The 12,917-nt window shown below is 45.9% G+C and overlaps 1 protein-coding gene across 1 annotated transcript in view; it reads left to right on the forward strand.

Moving 5' to 3' along the window:
• Window positions 1–12,917, forward strand: part of NRBP1 (nuclear receptor binding protein 1) — a 435,736-nt gene that overhangs the window by 375,156 nt on the left and 47,663 nt on the right. Inside the window, exons 15-16 of the mRNA XM_085613305.1 lie at window positions 3,939–4,002; window positions 4,109–4,164. Coding sequence (XP_085469431.1) covers window positions 3,939–4,002; window positions 4,109–4,164 — 120 coding nt within the window. The remainder of the gene's footprint in view (window positions 1–3,938; window positions 4,003–4,108; window positions 4,165–12,917) is intronic.

A 12,917-nucleotide genomic window follows, 5' to 3' on the forward strand; every position in this document is an offset into this window, starting at 1 on the left:
TTAAGTGTATTCAAATTTGCTATCAAAAGGCTAAACGCACATTAACGATTCCCCCACGAGCCCACTCAATACGTAAGTTAGGGGCGTCCATGGCTTTCCTTGGAAACATTCCTTTACAGGATATATGTAGAGCAGCCACATGGTCCACTATACATACATTTACCAAACACTACTGTGTAGATGTACACTCAAAACAGCAGGCAGCTGTAGGACAGGCTGTTCTCAAAACTCTTTTTCAGACCGCTGCAGCTGGCACTGGTGGCCGCCGCTAATGGGAGGTACTGCTATGTATTCTATGCACAGATATGAATTCAGCAGCCCACATGCCTCGAACTGAATATGCTACTTACCAGTATGCATCTGTTCTTGGCATGTAGGGCTGCTGACATTCAGATCGCCCACCCTCCTCCCCGGCGCCTGTAGCAGCTGCAGCTCTCAGAATTACTGTAAGCATGGTCATCACTTTCTGTATCTACTCCATCACTGCCACAATGGTGAAAAACAATCTGAGGATGGAGAGGATGCCCATGCGCACTGTGGTCCAGGGGAGGAGTCACCTATCTCAGGATACTTCGAAGACTCTTCCAGGACAACAACGTGCAAACATCCGGACCCAACACTAGGCGGCGATCTATGCACAGATATGAATGTCAGCAGCCCTACATGCCAAGAACAGATGCATACTGGTAAGTAGCATATTCACTCCTGAGCATGACTATTTGCCTCCAATCCAGCTACCACATTAGGAGATCTCCTCTCAGCAACAGGGAAGGATCCTGCATTTGAATGTCCGCAACCTACACCTTCATGCGTGAAACTTGATGGTTGTAGTTAAAAAGCATTCAATCTGCTCTCTGAATTAGTCTGTCATATTTGAAGCCTGATGCCTTTTAACAAAGTCCATCCATGCTTGGTGCTGGTAGAAATTTGTTACATGGTGTATAACTAGTGATACTGACCCTCTGCAGGCCAAACTTTCGAAGGTCTTGTTCTCCCGCTGGCTCAAAAAGTCCACAGTTAAGGGTTACCTGCCTGCCCTTTCTGCCTTTGTGTTTACCCAATAAACCCTCTCTATTTAAATGTTTTAAATTTTTTTTATATGGTCTGACATGCATGTTTCCCCTTGAATCCTTTTGTCATGCCATAATGGGCCTTGATTTTAGTGTTGGCATTTGTGATGTGCGCATCATGAGCCGATGCACAGCTGCTCACAAACTACTCGTGCTAAAAACTGTTTTCCTGATTGCCATCACCTCTGCATGCTGCAGAAGTGAACTGCAGCCACTCTTTGTGCAACTGCCCTAAACCACCCTTTTCTGGTACAAATTAGTGCTATGGACCCAGGCCGCCACCTTACTGAAAGTTGTGACAACTTTCCATGTTGGCCAATCTTGACATTTTTCACTCCACCTCACACTTCAAAAGAGGAGAGACTCAATCACCTTTACCCTAAAAAGGCTTTCAGTTTCAATATTGACTGCACAAAAGACCATTATGGGGACTATCAGCTCTTTGTTGGATAATCTGGAGCAAGGAAAGGGAAGGCAGTTATGAGGACCTTGTCAAGAAGATAATCTTGTAGATCTAAATATGCTGGGCAAGAAGCGATGTTGTAGGTCTCAGTGCAGACATTCACAAAACAGTACTGCCTTGACAGTTGGGTCTGTGGCAAGGCCAGTTAGCCTACTTGTTCCTGAAAGACGTCCTGGTCTGAATCCACTCCGCAGACCCTCTGCCTTTAGGGAGCTACTGGTGTGGTATCTATTCTAAGATGAGGAATGTACAGTTCGAACTATCCATCTGAAGAACAACCTGCTTACTTTTGGTAAAGCTCTGTTCGACATAATAAGGTTCCAAGTTAATTCTTGCCAGATTCACCTATAATCTGTTTGATTGCTATGTCTGAGAATGTAAAAGGGGAAGATTAAGACACTGACGTCAGCACGGAGGGGTGATGCTTGTATGCGGCTGCACTCAGATACGTCCGGTGTAGTTTAGAGTCTCTGTGTAGCCACACAGTGCCCCCATCAGTACATGAGAGCACTGCTAAAGAATTCTCTGTATCAGTCTGGTTCCTGTGTCTATTTTAAAAGTGAGGATTCTGTGGCTGGAGCATCTACCAGGAAGTGCATTACTGAAAGTAAGTACCTTGCTCGTTTTGCTTAAGTGATGCAGCGCAAACTGCAAAGTTAGACATCCTTAATGACGCACACTGCCTTTTGGGTAAGGGTAGTGCCCGTCTCCTTTTGTTTGTCAGTGGCCTTTAATAACATTGGCCATTATAGCACTTTCAGTTTCTTGATCTGAATGTATTTTAGATGGAAAAGATCTTAGAACGTTCACCTTGTTTCTCGCCAGTCAACAACTGGGTAAAAATGGGTACCACTTCCTCCAGCCACTGGAATCAAGCTATCCTGGCTGATGAGGGGTGAAACCCCAAATCCGGTCCTAGGATGCTTGTTTCCGGTCCAGGGAGGACCTGGCTTGGCAGTTCGGGCTGGACTGTTCCCATGAGGCACAGGGTCAAGACTGATTTGCATATGGCCAGGTCTAAACTGGGGTGGCATGGTGAGCAAAAGAATGATGGATTTTAACCCAGATCTCTTGACTGTGGGTGACTGTTTTGATTGGTTCTGCATTCAGTCCATCAATGTTGTCTTTTGCTTTCTCGCCCTAAGTGTGCCAGGTATGCCCAAACGTGGGTCCTGGGCTCACTGTGCCACTGGAATCAAGCTATCCTGGCTGATGAGGGGTGAAACCCCGAAACCGGTCCTAGGATGCTTGTTTCCGGTCCAGGGAGGACCTGGCTTGGCAGTTCAGACTGGACTGTTCCCATGAGGCACAGGGTCAAGACTGATTTGCATATGGCCAGGTCTAAACTGGAGTGGCATGGTGAGCAAAATAATGATGGATTTAACCCATATCTCTTGACTGGGGGTGAATGTTTTCATTCGTTCTGCATTCCGTCCATCAATTGTGTGTCTTTTGCTTCCCAGCCTAACCGAAGCAGTCACTTGCATTGCCCCTCAGGGTTCGATACTTGCTCCTTTGCTGTTCAACTTGTACATGGTGCCACTGAGAATTCCAAATGACTAGCTTAGCATAAATGTTCACCATCATGGCTGTGACACCCAAACGTCCTCCAAGATATTCGGTCCCCACCAAATTGACCTCACTGTGAAATCAGCCAGAGCTACAGCACTCTCCCCACATATGACTAACATCGCTTAGCCACCAACTGACCTTCACCTAGTGTTCGAAGCTGCTGTAGTATCCTACAGTATTTGAGAATACAGCTTTGTGGTGGTCCCCAAGACCACACATGCCTCAACTCCCTCCCAGGTAGCATAAGATTTCAAAAAGACATAATATTTTGCACACTGATTGACCATCAGTACTATCTTACCCCATCCTGTTATTGTACCTGCCCTCTATCCACATCCATTGCCCCTGTACCTACCTACCTCTAGAGCTTCTTTCACGTCTTATGCTCTTTCTCCGTCTTCCTTTTTCACTCTGCCATACCCATAGATTTAAACTCTCATCTGATTACCCACGTCCATCTTCTGTGCTGTTACAAATGCTTCAGTGCTCAATAATGGATATTGGTAATGACTGTACCCCACAGTTTTTCAAGGCATTACTGAGCCTTAGTCTATACAGTTGTTTCACTGTAAAGTACAATGACAGCCTGAAGAGTGGAGTTATATAAAATGTACAAAAAAATAATATATAGCTGCAGTGAGCAAGGGTCCTGATGGTTCTAAGTAGTGTCTGCTGCATCTGTCACAATTTTGGAATAAGGTTACATGTGGGTTTCAATGGCACAAACATATGATTAAAACATTAAGTAGGATTCTGTAGTTGGAAAGAGACTGTGACACTACTGAACGTGTTATGAAAATTAATGTTTTGCACTTTTTTACATTTTTTCTTAGATAACGTTATTGTTGAAATTGGAAGATAAATTAAACCGACACCTAAGCTGTGATCTATTACCTAGTGAGTATTATTATTAGTCATATTACTTCTGATTTAGCTCACACTGCCTCTCTGGCTGCTTTGAGGTTTTCCAATACCCACTCCCTCTCTTCTTTCTATTTTTCAGATGAGAACATTCAGGAGTTGGCAGCAGAGCTAGTTCAACTAGGATTTATTGGAGAGGTAAAATAGTAGGCTCTGGTTATTGTTTTATACACCTTGGTTACCACTGACTGAAGTGTCATACTTTGTTGCTGCGGAAATGTGTGGCCCTTGCACTTTTTCAGTTTTAATGCAACTAGTCAGCAGCATTAGCTTACCTTACTTGATGGAAGTCTCTTCTTCTGACACTTGACACACTTTTGTTCATGGGTTCATCCCTTTTCATATTTTACAAATTAAAGAAACCTCTGCGTTAATCTCAATCGATGATACCAGTCTAATTTGTTTTTCAAGTAGTCTAAACCATTTCAGTGTGCACACTAGGACATGTTTTTGCAGTGTAAACCTTTTGAGATTCACATGTAGGCTGTGTAGAAGAACAACTTCAACAATGAAGGAATTGTCGAAGCATTGATTTTTCTGTGATTTTTGACCAAGTGGAAGAATAAAAGAAATATTGATTTGTTTTGTTTTCTAGAGCCCGTTTTGAGGCAGTAGGCAGTGGAAAATACTCCCTCTATATTCTTTCCTGATTGCTTTAGAAAATGCTATCACTAGGCATATTCTGATTAACAGTGCACCCCAAGCCCAAGATTGTTGTACCTAAACTCTTCTCAAACCGAGATGTTAAATAGAGCAAAGCAACAATTGGCATGTTGACCAAAATATCTTAAGAGTCTAATACTTTGTCAAAGACATGTGAACTATCTATGTTCATAAATACAGTGCTAGATGAGGCGTTTGGAGAGGCTCTGGGCAATCATTTCAGTGGGTCTGAAATAAAGGAACTTTACTTGTAATATGTTGAATTATTCAAGGACCTTCAAAGGCATTTAAGCCACCAGTGCCTCAACACAAAGGAATGCCAGAACAAAAATCATCAATTTACGCAATGGTGATCAAAAAGGCAAACTACCACGTTGAACAAAAGGACAATCAATAGTAAGCCCAAAGAGCGTCCGTGGTTGGGTTGTCGGAATATCCCTCTGGTGTTCGTATCTGTCCTGTTATGACTCTGCAAACAGGGTTAAGTATGCCATTTATGCACTTGACTCAGGGTAGCAAACACAAGGAGTCGAAAGGTTCTCAGAGAAGTAGCATGGTGGTAAGCTGTTCAATCCACAGCACAGGAAATTCACTCTTCAGCCCAGTACTTTTCTTCTAATAAAAAGAAAGTATGTAATGTCAAATCAAAGCTAAATACTACATAGTTGGATTGTGGTTCGGGTACATGTTTTATGATTCCCACCTACAGGCTCTAGTTAATTGCTACACCGCCTATAGTGCCTTATCCTAAGCGTACGGAAATTTAACCTGAGATATGGTCATACCAAAGATAAGGCACATGTGCAAGTTCACTGAGTAATTATCACATTGATTCATTTTTAGGACAGTTTGATCAGTTCTTGAGCCAAAGCATTCACATTGGCAAATTGTAACTGTCTAATGGCAGGGTTTTCTGTGCATGTTCAAGTCAGTCTGTCTTTGAACCCCAGGTCTCGTTTCTCCTGCTCATTTGAGACGCAGCTGGTGCTGCGCTTGCTGCCACATTCTTTTGGGTCACATCAGAATTGTCATGGGACCATGAGTGGCGGTCTGGTTCCTTGCTCGGTGCCCTTGGGATGAACAGCACAACAGGCTGGGTGCTTGCCTTCGGCTATTGCTGCTTCCGGGCCGAGGGGGGATGGTCCTAATTTACAGTGACAATAATGCCTCTTGCAGGATATGCCACATGAAGCAGCACATGTCCCTCAGGCACGCTGCTAGGGATCTAAACTTCACACTTGTTCAAGATTGTACGTTCTTCCGTTTCCCTGGTCACTTGCTAAGGGCAAATAGGGAAGTAGATAGGTGTAGAGGTTACACTGCCCGGGCCACTCGGGCGGCTGGGTGCAGGGTGCTTTTGAGCCTTCGGGTGCTCAATTAATTTAAATGGGAAAGCTCTGGTTTAGAAAAAGGCTGCAAGCTCGGGGACGAAGATTCTTCAGGTGCCACCACCACTTCGAGGGGTAAGTTGGATAGTTGGAGGATAGGTAGGTACCCCGGAGTTGGGCACAGGGGGCCGTGGGGCTCTAGGTGAAGGGGTGCCTTTTGGTGTCGGGAAATCTTACCCTCTGTTGGCGGTGGGGGGGGGGGGGGGGGCACCTGGTTCTGAGGCTGCAGGCATCGTCAGGAGTGTCTAGGGAAGTCCTTGGGTGCCGGACTCGGGGTCACAGTCGCCGTGGGGTCGTCCTCGTGGTCTTTGTTCACTCCATCACAGGCCAGGCTTGGCGGGTGCAGAGTGTGAAGTGTTCGCGGTTCCGGGCTGATGCCAGGGATGAGAAGCAGATTTTGAGTAGAGCCTCTACTCGTGGGAGTCCCAGGGGCTTAGAGCCAAAAGGTAGCCAGGTCCTCCAGGGTTTGTGAGGTTGCTTGCCACAAGAGATGCCGGGTTGGAGCAGGAGCAGGTTCGAGGGTCGACAGGCCGGTAGGGCTGGGGCCAAAGCAGTTAGTGTCTTCCTCTTCTTAGCAGCTGTAGGGCAGGTCTTCTTTCTTCTTGCTCTTCTTTGTATTTCGGAATCTGGGGAAGGAAGGTTCAGGGTGCCCCTAAATACTAGATTTAGGGGCGTTACAGGTATGTGAAGGGCAGGGACCAATGGGTCCCTGTCCTGGGGTGGGTATACCCCTATCCTGCCTCTCTCCTGTGGGAGGGGGGACAGTAGCCTAGTCCTGATTGGGCAGGGCTCCCCATCTTCAAGATGGCGAAAGCCCAGAGATGTGCTTCACCTCGCCTCCCCCACCTGAGGGATGGGGTTGGCAGGCTGGCACATCCCCTGTCCTTATTTGGGTTTTCTGGCCAAGCTTCCCGCCAGAGTGGGGGAATGCAGTGGCCTGGGGAAGCTCACAGAAGCGGCATGCCTTTGAAGCTTCCCCCTGCCCATACTGGGGGAGGAGATCTAGCACCTCGCCCAGGATGTGCATTATTGCAGGCCCAGGAGAGCAGGGGCTCTCCTACCCAGGGGTCCAGCAACATGTCTGCTGTGTGGCAGCCTAGGCAGCCTCTCAGACCAGACGTGGATTGTAGGTTAGGTTTCAGGGGGCATCTCTAAGATGCCCTCTGGGGTGCTTGGTACATTAAATCCCACACTGGCATCAGTGCGGGTTTAATGTGCTGAGAAGTTTGATACCAAACTTCTCAGTCTTCAGTGTTGCCATTATGGTGCTGTGGAGTTCGTGTTTGACGAGCTCTCAGCACCATGTACTCTTAAATGGCAGCACTGCACTTACAGTGCCTAGGAATGGACCTGGGTACTGTAGGGGCACAGGGCTCCTGGGCCCACACCACTGGCATAGGACACCCAGCTAGAGGGTTGGCTGATGTATGCCAGGGCAGTGTAGGTGGTGGGAATGGCACACAGGGATGTGTGCCATGTCGACTCTTTGTTTTGTCTTGTACCCAGACACTCAGCCTGCAAGGGCAGTGTGTGTGTGTTAGGGTACAGGGCCTCCAAGGGTGGCACAATGAGTGCTGCAGCCCTTGGATGCCTTCCCTGGTCACAAGGCCCTGGGTACCTAGGGTACCGTTTACCAGGGGCTGACATGTGGCCCGGGTTTGCCAATTTGGGTTTTAGGTTTTTAGGGAAGGAACATAGGCCCTGGGCACCTGATTGGCAGGAGTCTAGGGCACACTCAGTAAAAGCACATTCAGCAATTCAGCAAAAAGTGGGGGCATACCATGCAAGAAAGATGGCACTTTCTCACATAAGGGCATACCTGCATGAGCAGATCTGCCCCTGCGCTGGTCAGTCCTTTTACTGCCAGTACAAATGACCAGGGAAGCCATTTTAAAACATGTGCTGGGCACTGGTGAAAACGCGTTCAACAGCTACATGATGGATTCACTGAAAATGGGTATATTTGGTATCAAACATCTCGTATTGGTAAACCCACCCAGTGTTGGATTTACTAATAGATGCACTCAGAGGACACCTTAGAGGTGCCTCCTGAAAACCTACCAGGCTCTGGTGTGCTTGCTGACTGGTTTCTGCCAGCCTGCCACCCGAGACGCTGTTCTGACCTCTTAGGATGAGAACCTTTGCTCTCAAAAGGCCCTGAACAAAGGCCTTTGCGGGAAGAGTGTGTAACATCCCCTCCCACAGGATGACCTGCTGCATAGCCTCCTTGGGCGGGCAAATTTCATATAAGCTGCTGCCTTTGGAATGTGAATCTGGCTCCCTCCACAGGACAGGAAGCCACCTCCCCCATACCCCCCACGTCCAAAGCCCCCTTGGCACCTGGACTGGCCAGAAAATTATCTTGTCAGGTAGGTGTTCAACCTCCTGGCTAGTACCAGCCCTAAGGTGGGCAAGATTTTTCAGAAGTACGCAACTTTGTGATGGCATACATAAGAATTCTTGGTCAGGGGTATGCCCACTTCCAACAGGAATCTGTCATATAGGGGGCATAGTGACCCAAGGGTCAGTAGCCCATTGGCTACTACCATACACTTCCCGAACGCATCTAAATTCTGTATTTAGTGGATCCCCTGGCACCTAAGAAGCGGATCCTGAAGACCTACAAAGGAGGGCACGAAGAGCTGCAAAAGCAGAAGACTTAAGTGAGCACCTGACTCTGCCCCAGCCTGCTGTCCTGTCTGCCGTTCTGTCGAACCTGCACCAAAGAACACTTGTCCTGCAGCTGTGTGCCTCCAAAACCTGGGAGGACTGCCTGCTTTCAATAAAGACCAAGACCTCCCGTGAACAGCAGACTTGTTCAGAAGAAACTCCAAAGAAAAGACTTATTCCTCTGAAACTGCCAAAATCTGACACCTCATCATGGTTTAACCCCTCCTGCACTCACTGGCATTGCCTGCAGTCCCTCCCGACCGCTGCTGGAAAAGCACGATGCCTAGGGACTAAAGGTGCCCCCCACCCTCCTCCCCTTTACCTGAGCATTGCAAAGCCTGAGCCCACTTACTGGTTCACCCCAACTGGCACCTAGCTGGAACCTACAGCCTCTTTTTACAGAGACTAATCATCATTGAAAGATATTGAGCTCCCGTCACTAACTTGCTCCCTGCATCTGGCTGCCCTCGTGCTGCTGTTAGTGTACTGTTTTTGCTGCCTTGGACCTTGCTCACCTTTGAGATTGGTCCTGTAAGTTGATACACTCTACCTGTTTGAAGAACTTGTTCTTCCTTCCATAGGATAACAATACAGAACTAAAAAATTGCATTGTCCACTTTTTAAAGTGAAAAGAATTTAAATTTAATAACGTACTTACCTGAACATAACGTGTATTTGTAAAGCACACGTTCACCCATAGGTATTTTGGCGCTGAATAACCGATGTTTGTTTATCGTTTATTGAACAATTTTCCTTTGATGCCTAAACATATATGAAGGTACTTGCTGTTTTTTATAAATTGGTGTAGATCTCCTTCTTGAGTCGTATTATTATTATTTATTAATCATTGTGTATATTTGCAAATGTCTTGCACTCCTCTGATACGCCAAATTCTGCTCAACCGCACTACTTCCTTATAGAGAACTTTAGGATTGTATAGCAAGCCATGTCCACTAGTAAGGCAACCCCTGGACTCTGTACATGGTATATCAGTTAATTGATATATCGCACACAGAGACAGCTTCCTACACTACCCAACCATCCACCCAAAGGCAATGAGTCACCTAATCAGCAATCCCCTGCTGAAAGGTCTCCATTTAATTTCGAAGGTTAGCCTTTTCTCCAATTTCTGTCACTTTAGTGTCTGTGTCTCCAGCTTCAGCAATTCAGGCAATACACTTTTCTAGTATTGGGGTAGATTCCACATGGTTGAATCCTTCCCCCGTCGTCGAGATGGGAGTCCCACTGTAAAATAATCGAGCAGTTTTTAAGAAATATAATAGGCTATAATGGTCTTAGGCCATGTTTTTGATAGCCTATCTGGCTTTTCTAAAAAGGACCATATGGTGGATAAAACCAATCCGCTGTCAGCACCCTTTAGAAGACTCCCAGCAAAGACAGATTCCCTCAGAGTTTCACCGCACATCGTGTGGAAGGGAGTCTTCCTTAGTGCTACTCAGTTCTTCTCCTACAACTACTGGAATTTTCTACACACCTGAAATGTCTGACAAGCAAGGTCTTTTCCACCCATGCGAAACCTGTTACAGCAAAAGGGTTCATGTGGATGATCCACATAAGGAATGTATATATTGCCTGCATCATAATCATGAGGTAAGAGAATGCAAAATCTGCCGTACCTTTTCCTCAAAGACTCTCAAGGATAGAGCAGGAAGGTGGTTGTCATGACTCCAGGCTACTAAGCACCAGGCAATTTTATAGAGCAGGAAGGTGGTTGTCATGACTCCAGGCTACTAAGCACCAGGCAATTTTATAGAGCAGGAAGGTGGTTGTCATGACTCCAGGCTACAAAACACCAGGCATTTTCTTCAGAGGGCAATAGTGATAAATCCTCTAAGTCTCACAAAAGAGCCAGGTCTCAGGACAGTTCCTCTGCAGAAGGTAGGAAACACCACAAACCTTCTCATGAGACCAAGGGTTGTAAAAAGGAGAAAAGAAGCAATCCTCAGAGCCTGTTTTATCTGCCCCTGCTACACCTTCCAGAAAGGACAAAGACCATCCCAGAGCCTCTTCAGACACCTGGAGGCATAAATCTGGGAAATCATCATCCTAGTTGACAACATTACTTCCTTATAGACGACAAGCATTACATCGTCGGCACAGTAGACGACAGCAACTGTGGTGACGAAAGCAATATGAAAAACCATTGCAAGATGCTGCTCAGTTATTGGCTCTGGGTTCCTTAGGTTCTTGGTGAACCTTGAAGTCGTATATATCCCCACAACCAGAAGGGTCCAGTGGATGTAACGGTATATTGCTTTCAAACATCTGTCATACTTAGACGTTACAGGGAAAACGCTGGCACAAATGGCTGTTTCCACTCATTTTCAATTTTTCTTATTTCCAACTGTTGGTTTCTAAAGGAAAAAAACCTTGAAGGGTCTACACAAATGTCCCCTTGCTGAATTCAGAATTTTGTCTACTTTTCAGAAATGTATAGCTTTCCGGGATCCATTATTGCTTTCACACCCATTTCGACCACTAACTGGAAGGAGGTTGAAAGCACAAAAAGTAGCAAAAATAGGCTATGTCCCAGTAAAAGGGCAAAACTGTGTAAAGAAATGTTGGTTTTCTGACTAGTCTGCCTGTCCCTGAAAGCTGGGAACATGATGAATTCAGCACCACTAACCCTTTGTTGATACCATTTGCAGTGGGAAAAAAACACTCTTCTGCAGCACTTTTTCTCAATTAACAAAAAAAAAAAAAAGTAGCTGTATTTTGGCTAATTTCTGGGTCCCCACCAGAGGAATCCACAAACCCTGGATACCTTTAAAATCCCCATAAAGTTGGAAAAAAGGATGCAAATTTGGCGTGGATACCTTATGTGGCCAAAATGTTACAGGTGCCTAAGCGTGAACTACCCCAAATAGCCAGCACAGTGGGGGAAAAGGCTTAGCAGCGACAGGGTTAAGTAATAAATACACACATTTTTGCAAACAATTGGTCTTGGATTTAGTCATTTTGAGTGCGTGTAATCATTTCTTGCCTTTGTGTGTATAACCTCTTCTACGTAGGAACGACCACCAGGAAAAATGAAACTCAATGAACACAGAAGTACAATCAGGTGCAAAAGGAACACCACCAAATTGACGCACCACTATTTGGAAAAAGGCCATCGGGACATGGATTTGAAATGGGTGGTACTTGAAAAGATCAACAAAGGGTGCCCACATTTACCAAAAAGGCTGCTCACACATGAACAACGCTGGGTGTACCGCCTCATAACGTGGGAGTCTGGACTAAACTACATCCCATGGTTACAGATCCGACAAAATCTCCAGCATGTAGAACTTTATTGACAACTAATAATGGAGTACACTGCTAGAAACACAGGATAAAATGGGACCCCTCCTCAATTATAGCAGCATTGATATATAATCTAAAGGCCTTCACAACGCATCCACCTGTTCCTTTTTCAGCCTTTTTTAACATCCACCAATAGGTCCTTTATTATCTTGTTTTTGATGATTCTTGGAAAGCATCAGAAGACCACCAAAGATTAAACCTTTTTAATATCTATTTTTTTACGATTAGAAACAAGACTCTATTAGTTAACAGCTGTTAGAGGCATATGAGCTATAGATCATATGCTGGGCATAGATCGCCATCTAGTGTTGGGTCCGGATGTTTGCACTTTGATTTTCTTCAAAGAAGTCTTTTACAGTCACGAGGTAGGTGACTCCTCCTTTCGGTGATAGTGCGCATGGGCATCTATTCCATTGTTAGATATATTTTTTTTTCGCCATCTGGTTCGGATGTGAATTGTTGCGCTCCGGTTCGGCACCATTCTTCGTGCCTCCTTCGGCACGCAATCCACTACCCTCTGGTATTGTTTATTGATCACGTTTCCAATTTTCCGCGTATCGTTTACACTCAAACCTTCGTTCGGAATATTCGTGGAAGGCCATTGGGCCTACTCGCGCCGAGGTCTGTAGCAGTCAATGGAACGGACTCCATTCATGTTCTGTCCAGGGTGTTGCGCTAAGTGTCCGTGCACAGACTTGCACAAAGTGTGCAACCTTTGCCCTGGAACACGACTAGAAGAACTACGACGCGTGTCGGTCGTTTCGATCGAAGAAGACTCACCGTGACCGTCTGGCTCGACGTCACGAAATGTACCAGCAAAGCGACTCTGCGTCGAATCTCCTCGGA

This window comes from Triturus cristatus, chromosome 6 (genome assembly GCF_964204655.1).
Source record: "Triturus cristatus chromosome 6, aTriCri1.1, whole genome shotgun sequence".
NCBI lineage: Eukaryota > Metazoa > Chordata > Amphibia > Caudata > Salamandridae > Triturus > Triturus cristatus.